We start from the raw sequence: 16,410 nt of genomic DNA, 5'->3' as shown, positions 1-16,410 counted from the left end.
GGGCGGGCGCCAGCGAGAGACAGAGAGGGAGGGAGGGCGCCAGCGAGAGACAGAGAGGGAGGGAGGCGCCAGCGAGAGACAGAGAGGGAGGGAGGGCGCCAGCGAGGAGACAGAGAGGGAGGGAGGGCGCCAGCGAGAGACAGAGAGGGAGGGAGGGCGCCAGCGCGAGACAGAGAGGGAGGGAGGGCGCCAGCGAGAGACAGAGAGGGAGGAGGGCGCCACGAGAGACAGAGAGGGAGGAGGGCGCCAGCGAGAGACAGAGAGGGAGGAGGGCGCCAGCGAGAGACAGAGAGGGAGGGAGGGCGCCAGCGAGAGACAGAGAGGGAGGGAGGGCGCCAGCGAGAGACAGGGGAGGAGGGGCAGAGGGAGGGAGGCGCCAGCGAGAGACAGAGAGGGAGGGCGCCAGCGAGAGACAGAGAGGGAGGGCGCCAGCGAGAGACAGAGAGGGAGGCGCAGCGAGAGACAGAGAGGGAGGGCGCCAGCGAGAGACAGAGAGGGAGGGCGCCAGCGAGAGACAGAGAGGGAGGGCGCCAGCGAGAGACCAGAGAGGGAGGGCGCCAGCGAGAGACAGAGAGGGAGGGCGCCAGCGAGAGACAGAGAGGGAGGGCGCCAGCGAGAGACAGAGAGGGAGGGCGCCAGCGAGAGACAGAGAGGGAGGGCGCCAGCGGAGAGACAGAGAGGGAGGGCGCCAGCGAGAGACAGAGAGGGAGGGCGCAGCGAGAGACAGAGAGGGAGGGCGGCAGCGAGAGACAGAGAGAGAGGGCGCCAGCGAGAGACAGAGAGAGAGGGCGCCAGCGAGAGACAAGAGTGCCAGCAAAAAAGGTAGAAAGAGAAGATAGAAAGGAAAGGAGGATAGAAAGAAGAGGATAGGAAGAAAGAAAAGAAAAAAGGGAAGACTTGCATTAATATAGCACCTTTCAATACCTCAGGTTGTCCCACCCGCTTTACATCCAATTAAGTACTTTTGAAATGTTGTAACCATTGTAATGTAGAAAACTAGCAGCCAATTTTTGCACAGCAAACTCCCACAAACAGCAATGAGATAATGAACAAATAATCTGTTTTTTCAGTAATGTTGGTTGAGGGGTAAATATTGGCCCAAACACCAGGGAGAACTCCCCGCTCTTCTTCAAATAGTGCCCTGGATATTTTAACATCCACCCGAGAGCGCAGACAGGCCTTGGCTTAACATCTCATCCGGAAGACGGGCACCTCTGACAGTGCAGCCTCCCTCAGTACTGCACGGAACTGTCGGCCTAGATTTTGTGCTCAAGCCTCTGGAGTGGGACCTGAACCCACAACCTTCTGACTAAGAGACGAGAGTGCTGCCACTGAGCTACAGTTGATCAATAAAGCAACCAAGATAAATTGCACTTCACAACTGTGAAAGGCAAAATTACTTGTACCCTGCAATAGATATTGTATTGTCACCGCAAAGAAAAATGTTTTTAAAAATTTAGCACTACAGTACCAGATACCTGCCTGTCAAGGCATCCGTATATCATTCTTAAGAATATGAAAATTAGGACCGTGCCCAATTATACACATACACAGCATCACTTGAGATCATTGCTACCTACAGTTCTAACTTTGCACACATGGAAAGATGAGATAATTGTGTCTGTTCATTCTTACTCAGGTAAGTGGGACAGGTATTATATGTACAATTTTGAGCAAAGTTAATGTTAAGCTCTGCTTACAATGAATCTAATCAATTATTTAAAAACAAAGCACATCAAAAGTTAATTATATTTATTGTGGCAGCAACGTTAAGTGTGTCTTCAGGTTAAGCAGTTAGAGGGTGGATGATAATTGGACAAAGCTGTACAGACACAAATTAGACCCCATTTTAAAGTTACACATTCAATTCTTATTTTTATATAGTATTTTGATTCTTAAGATAAAAAGCAAAATGTACAGTAATTTAGGAAGCAGAGAAGCAAAATTCATTGGAGCATAGATGTTTCACTGCAGTACAGACTAAGAAGCTGGGAAATGCAAAAGTGAGGCATAACTGTGGGGAGGGTGCAATTACAACATGATAAGATTACTAAGCATTTTCCATTATACATGTGGAGATTTATAATGATGTGGAGATGCCGGTGAGGGACTGGGTGGACAAATGTACGGAGTCGTACAACACCAGGTTATAGTCCAACAGCTTTATTTGAAATCACAAGCTTTCGGAGCTTTGCTCCTTTATCAGGTAAGTGAAGGGTTCCATAAAGGCATCGCATATATAGTCAGAGAACAATGCCTGATGATTACAGATAATCTTTCCTACTGCCCGTTATCACACCTCGGCAGAGAGATAATCACAGCAATCAAAGGAGTGGATGGTGTTCAGACACGTTAGTCAGGGACACATTACATCCAAGAATACTGAATACACAAGGGGTCAGATAACAAAGACAGAGAGAGAGACAGAAACAGAGAATGACCAGTTGTATTAAAAAGATAACTTTTTTTCGCTGGTGGGGTTACATGTAGCGTGACATGAACCCAAGATCCCGGTTGAGGCCGTCCTCATGGGTGCGGACTTGGCTATCAATTTCTGCTCGACGATTTTGCGTTGTCGTGTGTCTCGAAGGCTGCCTTGGAGAACGCTTACCCGAAGATCGGAGGCTGAATGTCCTAGACTGCTGAAGTGTTCCCCGACTGGAAGGGAACCCTCCTGTCTGGCGATTGTTGTGCGGTGTCCGTTCATCCGTTGTCGCAGTGTCTGCATGGTCTCGCCGATGTACCATGCTCCGGGGCATCCTTTCCTGCAACGTATGAGGTAGACAACGTTGGCCGAGTCACAGGAGTATGAACCATGTACTTGGTGGGTGGTGTCCTCTCGTGTGATGGTGGTATCTGTGTCGATGATCTGGCATGTCTTGCAGAGGTTGCCGTGCAGGGTTGTGTGGTGCCATGGACACTATTCTCCTGAAAGCTGGGTAATTTGCTGCGAACAATGGTCTGTGAGGTTGGGTGGCTGTTTGAAGGCGAGTAGTGGAGGTGTGGGGATGGCCTTAGCGAGGTGTCCGTCGTCATCGATGACATGTTGAAGGCTGCGAAGAACATGGCGTAGTTTCTCCGCTCCGGGAAGTACTGGACAACGAAGGGTACTCTGTTTGTGTTGTGTCCAGTGTTTGTCTTCTGAGGAGGTCTACGCGATTTTTCGCTGTGGCCCATCGGAACTGTCGATCGACGAGTCGAGCGTCATATCCCGTTCTTACGAGGACGTCTTCCAGCGTCTGTAGGTGTCCATCGCGTTCCTCCTCACCTGACGAAGGAGCAAAGCTCCGAAAGCTTGTGATTTCAAATAAAGCTGTTGGACTATAACCTGGTGTTGTACGACTCGTACATTTGTCCACCCCGGCATCTCCACATCATGGCTAATATCGACACCACAAACTGCCGGCTCACAGTGGAGAGGATCTTCCAAGAAGATCGCGCATATTGACACAGACATCAAGTTTCTACAGAGCTGCAAGAAAGCAGACAAGATCCCCGAAAGGATTACAGATCACGAACCCACTCAAGTCAACATACAAACTCAGACTACGCTGAGAGACTCTGCGTCGTACCTCTCGCATGCTCCGCAACCATCTCGTACACCAACTCTACAGCAGACGCCACAACCTCGAAACCAAGATAAGAGTCCATACTCTCAACCTGTACTCAGGACACAGCAGACCAGCTACGAGACACCACCAAACAGACGAGGCAACGGAACTACGCTGTCCACATGAAAACCAAGAGCAGGAAGCTTGAAAAACCCGGCGTCACCACCCAGCATCAACCAAGCCTCCCCTGGTACCACGGTTGCAACCACAGGGAAGTCTATCGTCAATTTGTCCGACCATACCCTTCAACCAGACGAAATCGAAATTCTCAGCCGAGGGCTCAATTTCTGCCCCACCACCAAAATGGACCCCATCAGTCTCGCGGCAGACACAGAGGAATTCATCAGGAGAATGAGGCTCCGGGAATTCTTCCACAAATCCCAAGATTTCAGCAGCGAACCCAATGAGACAATCAACGATCCGGAACAGCAGACAGAGGGATCCGCGGTACAGCAACTGAAGAAGAAAGAGTCAAATAGGACTCCTCCGGAGGGACGCTGCGCTAAGCTTGACATGTATGCTCAAGCTGTCAGGAGATGCGTCAACGCCAGATTCATCAGCCGCACTCACAAGACAGTCCAGAGTGTCACCCGAGCACAACGCAACGCCATCGACTCTCTCAAGACCAACCGCAACATCGTCATCAAACCAGCGGACAAAGGAGGAGCCATCGTCATACAGAACAGAATGGACTATTGCAAAGAAGCATACCGACAACTGGACAACCAGGAACACTACAGACGGTTACCCGCAGATCCGACCAAAGAACACACCCACCAGCTCAACAAACTGATCAAGACCTTCAAAGCATCCTACGCGCTCTCATCCCACGTACTCCCCGCGTGGGAGACTTCTACTGCCTCCAAAGATACACAAAGCCAACACATCCGGACGTCCTATCGTATCAGGCAACGGAACCTATGTGAGAACCTCCCTGGGTACGTCCAGGCATCCTTGAATCCATCGTACAGGGAACCCCAGCTTCTGTCGCAACACGACAGACTTCCTACAAAACTCAGCAGCCACGGACCAGTTGAACCAGGAACACTTCTCACCACGGATGGACATCTCGGCACTCTACACCAGTATCCCCCACGATGACGGCATCGCTGCAACAGCCTCAGTACTCAACACCAACAGCCAATCTCCAGACGCCATCCTACAACTCATCCGCTTCATCCTGATCACAATGTCTTCACCTTCGACAACCAGTTCTTCACCCAAACACACGGAACAGACATGGGGACCAAATTCGCACCCCAATACGCCAACATTTTCATGCACAAGTTCGAGCAGGACTTCTTCACTGCACAGGAACCTCCAACAACACTATAACACCAGATACATCGACGACATTTTCTCCTATGGACCCACGGCGAAGAATCACTGAAGAGGCTAAACGATAACATCAACAAGTTCCATCCCACCATGGACTACTCCTCAGATCGGTTTCATTCTTGGACACACGAATCTCCATCAAAGACGGGCACCTCAGCAGACCTCACTCTACCGCAAGCCCACGGACAACCTCACGATGCTCCACTTTTCCAGCTTCCACCCTAACCACGTCAAAGAGGCCATCCCCTATGGACAGACCCTGCGAATAAACAGGATCTGCTCAGACGAGGAGGAACGCGATGGACACCTACAGACGCTGAAGACGCCCTCGTAAGAACGGGATAAGACGCTCGACTTGTCGATCGACAGTTTCCGACGGACCACAGCGAAAAATCGCATAGACCTCCTCAGAAGACAAACACGGGACACACCAACAGAGTACCCTTCTCGTCCAGTACTTCCCCGGAGCGGAGAAACTACGCCATGTTCTTCGCAGCCTTCAACATGTCATCAATGACAACGAACACCTCGCTATGGCCATCCCCACACCTCCACTACTCGCCTTCAAACAGCCACCCAACCTCAAACAGGACTATCGTTCACAGCAAATTACCCAGCTTTCAGGAGAACAGCGGCCACGACACCACACAACCCTGCCACAGCAACCTCTGCAAGACATGCCAGATCATCGACACAGATACCACCATCACACGAGAGGACACCACCCACCAGGTACATGGTTCATATTCCTGTGACTCGGCCAACGTTGTCTACCTCATACGTTGCAGGAAAGGATGCCCGGAGCATGGTACATCGGCGAGACCATGCAGACACTGCGACAACGGATGAACGGACACCGCACAACAATCGCCAGACAGGAGGGTTCCCTCCCAATCGGGGAACACTTCAGCAGTCAAGGACATTCAGCTCCGATCTTCGGGTAAGCGTTCTCCAAGGCGGCCTTCGAGACACACGACAACGCAAAATCGTCGAGCAGAAATTGATAGCCAAGTCCGCACCCATGAGGACGGCCTCAACCGGGATCTTGGGTTCATGTCACGCTACATGTAACCCCACCAGCGAAAAAAAGTTATCTGTTTTTAATACAACTGGTCATTCTCTCTTTCTCTCTCTGCTTGTCGGGTCTCTCTCTCTCTTTGTTAACTCTTTGTTATCTGACCCCTTGTGTATTCAGTATTCTTGGATGTAATGTGTCCCTGACTAACCTGTCTGAACACCATCCACTCCTTTGATTGCTGTGATTATCTCTCTGCCAAGGTGTGATAACGGGCAGTTGGAAAGATTATCTGTAATCACCAGGCATTGTTCTCTGACTATATATGCGGTGCCTTTATGGAACCCTTCACTTACCTGATAAAGGAGCAAAGCTCTGAAAGCTTGTGATTTCAAATAAAGCTGTTGGACTATAACCTGGTGTTGTACGACTCCGAAGATTTATAATGGTATAAGTTGACAGCACGTGTGCGCTAATGCAAGGCTTATATAAATAATGCATCTATTCCAATTAATACTTTTTACACTTTGTATACAATGCAACTTTGCTGAATTTTCTTACCTGGTAGAGTCATTCTTTTCAGAAAAAAATCCAACCCAATTGTTTGCTTGTATTGTTTTCCAAAAGCTTCCTGTGCAAAACGCATTGCCAAAGACGTCTGCAACAGAAACCACTGTTAAGACACAGGATCAGCAGTGATTTTCATCAATCTTCACTAATGGATTGATGATGTTAATTTTGAAGTAGAACCCATTCACATTCAAACAGTTTAAACGCTCTTCATCTTTTGTACATCTCTAGATTAACCACCCAATTTCAAGAAGGTGGCAGTGGGGCAACTAGGAATGGGAATAGAGAGAGACCGGGGGGCGGGAAGTGAGAGAGACCGGGGGGCGGGAGTGAGAGAGACCGGGGGGCGGGAGTGAGAGAGACCGGGGGGCGGGAGTGAGAGAGACCGGGGGGCGGGAGTGAGAGAGACCGGGGGGCGGGAGTGAGAGAGACCGGGGGGCGGGAGTGAGAGAGACCGGGGGGCGGGAGTGAGAGAGACCGGGGGGCGGGAGTGAGAGAGACCGGGGGGCGGGAGTGAGAGAGACCGGGGGGCGGGAGTGAGAGAGACCGGGGGGCGGGAGTGAGAGAGACCGGGGGGCGGGAGTGACCGGGGGGGGGGGGGGGTGAGTGAGAGAGACCGGGGCGGGGGGGGGGGGGGGGGTGAGTGAGAGAGACCGGGGGGGGGGGGGGGGGGGTGAGTGAGAGAGACCGGGGGGGGGGGGTGAGGGAGACCGGGGGGGGGGGGGGGGGGGGGGGGAGTGAGAGAGACCGGGGGGGGGGGGGGGGGGGTGAGAGAGACCGGGGGGGGGGGGGGGGGGGGGGTGAGAGAGACCGGGGGGGGGGGGGGGGTGAGAGAGACCGGGGGGGGGGGGGGTGAGAGAGACCGGGGGGGGGGGGGGGGGGGGAGTGAGAGACCGGGGGGGGGGGAGTGAGAGAGACCGGGGGGGGGGGGGGGGGGGGAGTGAGAGAGACCGGGGGGGGGGGGGGGGAGTGAGAGAGACCGGGGGGGGGGGGTGAGAGAGACCGGGGGGGGGGGGGTGAGAGAGACCGGGGGGGGGGGGGTGAGAGAGACCGGGGGGGGGGGGGGTGTGAGAGAGACCGGGGGGGGGGGGGGTGAGAGAGACCGGGGGGGGGGGGGTGTGAGAGAGACCGGGGGGGGGGGGGGGGGTGAGAGAGACCGGGGGGGGGGGGGGGGGGGTGAGAGAGACCGGGGGGGGGGGGGGGGGTGAGAGAGACCGGGGGGGGGGGGGGGTGAGAGAGACCGGGGGGGGGGGGGGGGAGTGAGAGAGACCGGGGGGGGGGGGGGTGAGAGAGACCGGGGGGGGGGGGGGTGAGAGAGACCGGGGGGGGGGGGGGTGAGAGAGACCGGGGGGGGGGGGGTGAGAGAGACCGGGGGGGGGGTGTGAGAGAGACCGGGGGGGGGGGGGGGGAGTGAGAGAGACCGGGGGGGGGGGGGAGTGAGAGAGACCGGGGGGGGGGGGGGGAGTGAGAGAGACCGGGGGGGGGGGGTGAGAGAGACCGGGGGGGGGGGGGGGACAGGAGACAGGGAGGGTCGGTTGGCGAAGCCCGAACGGAGCGAGTGATCCCACACGGACAAACCTCGGGGGCCCAGTTGTGATTTTCAGACCGCGATCCCCGAGCGAGCTGCGCCTCACCTTTCCTGAAGCGCCGTCCCCTAAAATGACGATCTTCAGCTGCCGGTCTTGAGTTTCGTCCTCGGAGTCGGACATGTTGTAGCGCGATCCTGCCTGGCCGAGAGTCGCTGTCGGCCGCTCTCCGCTCACAGCTCCTGCTCGCCGTTACCAGGAGCCATTTTCACACTCGGGTCAGCGCACTGTTCCAAGGGGGGAATCTCGCCCCATCCACACCTCGCTGCCATAGCTAGGGAATGAAAACAGACGCTAAAACCGGAAAAGGAATCAGATTCTAAATAGATCTTTTCTAATAAAACCATCGCCTGTACTGATTTGTTTTATTTATCCACCATGAAATTTATTCCTTTGTTTTTCCCCTCTAGTAGTGATGGGTTCTTCCAATCATGACGCAATTTGGTAGCTAAGGTAAGAGGGGGTTAGAGTTCACACAAATAAAGCCAGGACTGCAATATTGCATTTCAGAGACATTGATGATGCACTGTCACTGAGATATTGTTTTAAGACAGCAGTATCTAATCACTTCTATTGGTAATTTTCAATATTACCAAGGCCAAAGTATAGGAAACTGACTTTTTAGTAATTTGGAAATCAATTGGAATGAAAGCATCTAAGTTTATTTTTGATTGATTTATTTGAACAGTGAAACAAGCAAAAAATCACAGCCAGTCACTAGAATTAAGTGTGACTTAACAGTTGTGAAGCTTAATACACCATATATATATATGATGGTAACAGCATAGAATTACAGAAGTGTGTTCTAAAACAGTAACAATGGATACCCCATACATAAATACAGTTTGTTATGTTTCTACATCTGAAACATAAGATGGGTGATCTCATGACATAATTAATCCACCTCCATGACAATGAATCTGAAGTGATTTTTCAATAGTTCCTTGAAGTTATTTTACATCTGTAACTGACTCCAGTCATAAGAAAGTAGGCAGTTAAGAAGGCCTCAATCTATTGATGATGTGGAGATGCCGGTGATGGACTGGGGTGGACAAATGTAAGGAGTCTTACAACACCAGGTTATAGTCCAACAGCTTTATTTAAAATCACAAGCTTTCGGAGGCTTCCTCCTTCGTCAGGTGATGAAGGAGGAAGCCTCCAAAAGCTTGTGATTTTAAATAAAGCTGTTGGACTATAACCTAGTGTTGTAAGACTCCTTACATCAATCTATTGAGCCCAACGTTAACACATAGCTAAATGCAAGATAAAGCTGAAGAAAATGTTTGACGATGTAGAACCTTGATTTATAACTTGTGTGATCCACCTTGTCTCTCATGAACAATTCAGTGCATTTTTTGTATTCATGCAGACACAGTTTGTATTCATGCAGACACACACGCCGCTCGGTCCAGCCGGGAACAGCTCGGCATGAAGGTGGCTGCAGATGTCTACGACCACCTGGACTCACTCTCAGCCTCCGTATGCATTGCTCCTCAGAGAGATCCAGGAAGCTGAGCCTTGGTCTGTAGACCCTCTGGCGAGAGTAGTGCCTCCTGCGACATCGCTCTCTCTCTTGTTGCCCTCTGTGCTTTTGTGCAGGTGCCTGTGGCACAGCACTGTGTTGTGGAACTCCAAGTGGCAGAAGTGCACACCGTGCCTGGCGTGGCTGGTGATGTCGCTCGTCCTTGGATGTAGTGGTGAATGCAGCCATGGTACCCCCCATCCTGATGGTTTCAGCTTGAGGGGGTCTGAAAAGTTGGTAAATATGTGTCATCAGAACAATTCTGAATGGAAACTAAGAGTTTTCAATGTAAACACGAAGATCTCCCAGCCAAAAGTTTGTCTGAAAGACCAGAGTGCCCTGCAGCAATAACTCACCTTTTATCCCCATCTGTCAAACAAGCATTTCAATGACCAACTGGCAGCTGGCTGAAACATGTCTCCTAAAACATGGAGTGTTTCCCACAGCACGGAAAACACGCTGAGGCTGAATAAAAATCGGTCCCCTGCCTCAATCAACGTGAAATTAACTACTTCAAATACTTAAACCATCTAAATAACTGTGTCAAGTATCATCCCGCTGCTATATTTGCCGGTGGGACTTCCACATTCGTGAAATGCACGCGCACGCAGACACGTCTGTGGGGAACCTGGAAGTCGGTGGGTTGGAGCTGGCTTTTTTTTTTACTCGTTCATGGGATGTGGGCGTCGCTGACGAGGCCGGCATTTATTGCCCATCCCTAATTGCCCTTGACAAGGTGGTGGTGAGCCGCCTTCTTGAACCGCTGCAGTCAGTGTGGTGAAGGGTTTCCCACAGTGCTGTTAGGAAGGGAGTTCCAGGATTTTGACCCAGCGACGATGAAGGAATGGCAATATATTTCCAAGTCGGGATGGTGTGTGACTTGGAGGGGAATGTGCAGGTGATGTTGTTCCCATGTGCCTGCTGCTCTTGTCCTTCTAGGTAGTAGAGGTCGCGGGTTTGGGAGGTGCTGTCGAAGAAGCCTTGGCGAGTTGCTGTAGTGCATCCTGTGGATGGTGCACACTGCAGCCACAGTGCGCCGGTGGTGAAGGGAGTGAATGTTTAGGGTGGCGGATGGGGAGCCAATCAAGCGGGCTGCTTTGTCCTGGATTGTGTCGAGCTTCTTGAGTGTTGTTGGAGCTGCACTCATCCAGGCAAGTGGAGAGTATTCCATCACACTCCTGACTTGTGCCTTGTAGATGGTGGAAAGGCTTTGGGGAGTCAGGAGGTGAGTCACTCGTCACAGAATACCCAGCCTCTGACCTGCTCTTGTGGCCTCACCCACTAGGGATTTCCCCGATTTTCGGAGCCCCTCCGCCCCCCAACCCACCCGCACTTCAGCTTGAAAATTGAGCCCTTGGTGTTTGCGTACTGGGGCTCTACAAACATCCTGAGGCAGCCACGCACAAAGGTGGCCATCAGAATCAGGGCAGCATTGGGGACGCTCTTCCCCACTTTGTCTGGTGACTTGTACATGGTGGCCCTGCGGACGCGTTCTACCTTGGACCTCCAGACAAAGGGGAAGATACTCGGGTGACTGTGATGGCACGCGGTGGGGTATGGGCCAGACCTTGGCGACGTAGAGCAACACCGGGAGCACCTCACACCTTATCACCAGGTTCCTGCCGGCCATGGAGAGGGAGCGTTTCCCCCCTCCCCCACTCCAAATACCAAGCTTCTTTTTGGCCTTGGTGACCCATTCCTCCCGGTTCTTAATGTAGGCCTGGGGCCCCCCGAACCAGATCCCCAACACCTTCAGGTAGTTGGACCTGACGGTGACGGGAACAAGGAATCGGGTCTCCCACCTGCCAAAGAACATGGCCTCTCTCTTACTGCAGTTCACTCTGGCTCCCGAAGCTAGCTCGAACTGGTCGCAGATGCCCATTACTCTGTGGACTGACCACTGGTCGGAGCAGAAGATGGTGACGTTGCCCATGTACAGCGAGGCCTTAACCCAAGAGCCTCTGCTGCCTGGGATCATCACCCCCCCCCCCCCACCCGATACCTGCGTCCTTCCTGATGGACGCGGCAAACAGCTCAATACAACACACGAACAAGACCGCAGAGAGAGGACAGTCCTGCTGTCCAGATCTGACTCCAGATCTGATCGGAAAGCTCTCCGACTCCCACCTGTTGATTAGGACTGTGCTATGGCTGTCCACGTAGATCAGTCGGATCCAATCGCGGATGCCCTACCCAAACCCCATTTTGGAGAGCACGTCCATGGTGTACATGTGGGATATTCTGTCGAAGGCCTTCTCCTGGTCCAAGCTGATGAGGCAGGTGTTCACCCCTCTGTCCTGCACGCAGGCGATCGTGCCCCTGAGCAGCGCAAGGCTATCAGAGATCTTCCTGCTGGGTACAGCACAGGTCTGATCCAGATCAATCACCACCTCCAGGGCTGACTTGAGCCTGTTGGCGATGACCTTAGAATTTCTTCCCTCTCCCCCTTTCGCTTGTAGATGAGAGTGATGATGCCTTTCCTCGTGGACTCTGACATGCTGCCTGCCAGAAGTATACCCCCGTACACTTCCAGTAGGTCTGGACCTATTCAGTCCCACAGAACCGAGTACAACTCAACCGGTAAGCCATCGCTCCTAGGAGTTCTGCTCTTCTTGAAGGACCAAACGGCCTTTGAAAGCTCATGAAAAGTCAGCGGCCGATCCATATGCTCCTGCTCCTCTAAGACCTCCGTGATAGAGAACAGGAAGGACTGGGGGGCCATGCTGTCTGAGGGCTTCACATCATACAGCCCGGCATAAAAGGACTTGCTGATCTTCAGTATGTCAGCCTGTGAAGAAGTCACTGAGCCGTCTTCCTCCTTCAGGTTGCTGATCACGGAGGTCTCTCTGTGTAGCTTCTGGAAGAAGAAGCACGAGCATTTCTCGCCCTGCTCCACGGAGCGGACTCTGGCCCGGAAGATGATCTTTGAGGCCTCAGAGGTGAAGAGCGAGGCTAGCTGGCCCTTCACCTCTCTGAATTCCTCCCTGACATTGACCCCCATCGACTGCAGCTGGAGAAGATCCTGCATGCTTTTCTGGAGCTGTGACACTTTCCTCTGTCTTTCTCTTGCCTTCTGAATACCTTTGAGGATGAAGAATCTCTTGATGTTGGCCTTGATCGCTTCCCACCAGTGCACCATGGAATCGAAGAGGAGTTTTGCGGTTCTCCAACCTGTGTAATCCCTCCTTAGTTCCTCGATGTTCCCCGGGGTCAACAGTCTCATGTTCAGCTTCCATATCACCCTGCCCGCCTCCTGGTCCTCCTGCAATTGACTGTTGGCCATTATGAGGCAGTGGTCAGAGAAGAACACCGGCTGGACGTCGGTGGATCTGACCTTGAGCGTTGGGGATGCAAATAGGAAGTCTATCCTGGAACGGAGGGACCCGTCTGGCCTGGATCAGGTGTATCTCTGCGGCGCTGAAGGTTGCTGAAGACGTCGCAAAGCTTTGCGTCTGTCTCTGCTTCCATCAGGAGTTTGGATGTGGTGTCCAGTATTCCGTCAGCCCTGCTGGATCATCCAGCTGCTTCAATGATGCAGTTGAAGTCTCCGGCATGAACGACCAGCCTGGAGGTCGCCAGCAGCATCAGGAGATGCTGGAAGACCTCCATCCGCTCGCTCCTGAGGGTCGGGGCATAAACATTGATGAGTCAGAGTGGGACATTCTTCCCAGTCACAGTGACTCCTCCCTCTTCCCAGTCACCGTGACGCTTTTCTCCCCCTTCCCATTCACTGTGACACTCTTCTTCTCCCCCTTCCCATTCACCGTGACGCTCTTCTCCTCCCTTTTCCCAGTCACCGTGACACTCTTCTCCTCCCTCTTCCCATTCACTGTGACGCTCTTCTCCTCCCTCTTCCCATTCACTGTGACACTCTTCTCCTCCCTCTTCCCATTCACCGTGACGCTCTTCTCCCCCTTCCCATTCACCGTGACGCTCTTCTCCTCCCTCTTCCCATTCACTGTGATGCTCTTCTCCTCCCTCTTCCCAGTCACTGTGACGCTCTTCTCCTCCCTCTTCCCATTCACTGTGACACTCTTCTCCTCCCTCTTCCCATTCACTGTGACGCTCTTCTCCTCCCTCTTCCCATTCACCGTGACACTCTTCTCCTCCCTCTTCCCATTCACCGTAACGCTCTTCTCCTCCCTCTTCCCATTCACCGTGACACTCTTCTCCTCCCTCTTCCCATTCACTGTGACGCTCTTCTCCTCCCTCTTCCCAGTCACCGTGACACTCTTCTCCTCCCTCTTCCCAGTCACCGTGACACTCTTCTCCTCCCTCTTCCCATTCACTGTGACACTCTTCTCCTCCCTCTTCCCATTCACTGTGACGCTCTTCTCCTGCCTCTTCCCATTCACGGTGACGCTCTTCTCCTCCCTCTTCCCATTCACTGTGACGCTCTTCTCCTCCCTCTTCCCATTCACGGTGACGCTCTTCTCCTCCCTCTTCCCATTCACTGTGACGCTCTTCTCCTCCCTCTTCCCATTCACTGTGATGCTCTTCTCCTCCCTCTTCCCATTCACTGTGATGCTCTTCTCCTCCCTCTTCCCAGTCACCGTGACACTCTTCTCCTCCCTCTTCCCATTCACTGTGATGCTCTTCTCCTCCCTCTTCCCATTCACTGTGACGCTCTTCTCCTCCCTCTTCCCATTCACTGTGATGCTCTTCTCCTCCCTCTTCCCATTCACTGTGATGCTCTTCTTCTCCCTCTTCCCAGTCACCGTGACACTCTTCTCCTCCCTCTTCCCATTCACTGTGATGCTCTTCTTCTCCCTCTTCCCAGTCACCGTGACACTCTTCTCCTCCCTCTTCCCATTCACCGTGACGCTCTTCTCCTCCCTCTTCCCAGTCACCGTGACACTCTTCTCCTCCCTCTTCCCATTCACTGTGACACTCTTCTCCTCCCTCTTCCCATTCACGGTGACGCTCTTCTCCTCCCTCTTCCCATTCACGGTGACGCTCTTCTCCTCCCTCTTCCCAGTCACCGTGACACTCTTCTCCTCCCTCTTCCCATTCACTGTGACGCTCTTCTCCTCCCTCTTCCCATTCACTGTGATGCTCTTCTCCTCCCTCTTCCCAGTCACCGTGACACTCTTCTCCTCCCTCTTCCCATTCACTGTGACACTCTTCTCCTCCCTCTTCCCATTCACTGTGACACTCTTCTCCTCCCTCTTCCCATTCACTGTGACGCTCTTCTCCTCCCTCTTCCCATTCACTGTGACGCTCTTCTCCTCCCTCTTCCCATTCACTGTGACGCTCTTCTCCTCCCTCTTCCCATTCACGGTGACGCTCTTCTCCTCCCTCTTCCCAGTCACCGTGACACTCTTCTCCTCCCTCTTCCCATTCACTGTGACGCTCTTCTCCTCCCTCTTCCCATTCACTGTGATGCTCTTCTCCTCCCTCTTCCCATTCACTGTGATGCTCTTCTCCTCCCTCTTCCCAGTCACCGTGACACTCTTCTCCTCCCTCTTCCCATTCACTGTGATGCTCTTCTCCTCCCTCTTCCCATTCACTGTGACGCTCTTCTCCTCCCTCTTCCCATTCACTGTGATGCTCTTCTCCTCCCTCTTCCCATTCACTGTGATGCTCTTCTTCTCCCTCTTCCCAGTCACCGTGACACTCTTCTCCTCCCTCTTCCCATTCACTGTGATGCTCTTCTCCTCCCTCTTCCCATTCACTGTGACACTCTTCTCCTCCCTCTTCCCAGTCACCGTGACACTCTTCTCCTCCCTCTTCCCATTCACTGTGACGCTCTTCTCCTCCCTCTTCCCATTCACTGTGATGCTCTTCTCCTCCCTCTTCCCATTCACTGTGACGCTCTTCTCCTCCCTCTTCCCATTCACTGTGACGCTCTTCTCCTCCCTCTTCCCATTCACTGTGACACTCTTCTCCTGCCTCTTCCCATTCACTGTGACACTCTTCTCCTCCCTCTTCCCATTCACTGTGATGCACTTCTCCTCCCTCTTCCCATTCACTGTGACGCTCTTCTCCTCCCTCTTCCCATTCACTGTGACACTCTTCTCCTCCCTCTTCCCATTCACTGTGACGCTCTTCTCCTCCCTCTTCCCATTCACTGTGACGCTCTTCTCCTCCCTCTTCCCATTCACTGTGACGCTCTTCTCCTCCCTCTTCCCATTCACTGTGACGCTCTTCTCCTCCCTCTTCCCATTCACTGTGACGCTCTTCTCCTCCCTCTTCCCATTCACTGTGACACTCTTCTCCTCCCTCTTCCCATTCACTGTGATGCTCTTCTCCTCCCTCTTCCCATTCACTGTGACACTCTTCTCCTCCCTCTTCCCATTCACTGTGATGCTCTTCTCCTCCCTCTTCCCATTCACTGTGATGCTCTTCTCCTCCCTCTTCCCATTCACTGTGACACTCTTCTCCTCCCTCTTCCCATTCACTGTGACACTCTTCTCCTCCCTCTTCCCATTCACTGTGATGCTCTTCTCCTCCCTCTTCCCATTCACTGTGACACTCTTCTCCTCCCTCTTCCCATTCACTGTGACACTCTTCTCCTCCCTCTTCCCATTCACTGTGACGCTCTTCTCCTCCCTCTTCCCAGTCACTGTGACGCTCTTCCTGGTGCTGTTGCTGCCTTGTCGTTAGGATCAAACTCTTCTACATACTGTGGGTAGGATTATTGTGATTTCGAAATTCCCTGCAGTGTTTGATTCCCAGAACAAAGCTCATTGGACCTGGGAGCGATGGTGAGGGATGAATCAGGGACCATTACAACCGAGCCTTGGTGGCTTATGGGGTGACTACAGC

General features: G+C 53.0%; 1 protein-coding gene across 2 annotated transcripts in view; it reads right to left on the bottom strand.

The window, feature by feature from the left end:
- The window catches only part of rab28 (RAB28, member RAS oncogene family), a 151,434-nt gene extending 143,098 nt beyond the window's left edge, over positions 1-8,336 (bottom strand). For both annotated transcript variants that reach the window (XM_067989605.1, XM_067989597.1), the window contains exons 1-2: positions 8,169-8,336; positions 6,526-6,622 (exon numbers count right to left, since the gene is read on the bottom strand). In XM_067989605.1, coding sequence (XP_067845706.1) covers positions 6,526-6,622; positions 8,169-8,243 — 172 coding nt within the window. In that variant the 5' untranslated portion in view covers positions 8,244-8,336. The remainder of the gene's footprint in view (positions 1-6,525; positions 6,623-8,168) is intronic.
- Positions 8,337-16,410: the final 8,074 nt, after the last annotated feature.

The sequence above is a fragment of the Heptranchias perlo genome, chromosome 1 (genome assembly GCF_035084215.1).
Source record: "Heptranchias perlo isolate sHepPer1 chromosome 1, sHepPer1.hap1, whole genome shotgun sequence".
Lineage (NCBI taxonomy): Eukaryota > Metazoa > Chordata > Chondrichthyes > Hexanchiformes > Hexanchidae > Heptranchias > Heptranchias perlo.
Note: the sequence above shows the minus strand (reverse complement) of the source record. Positions and strands in the feature narration are given on the sequence as shown.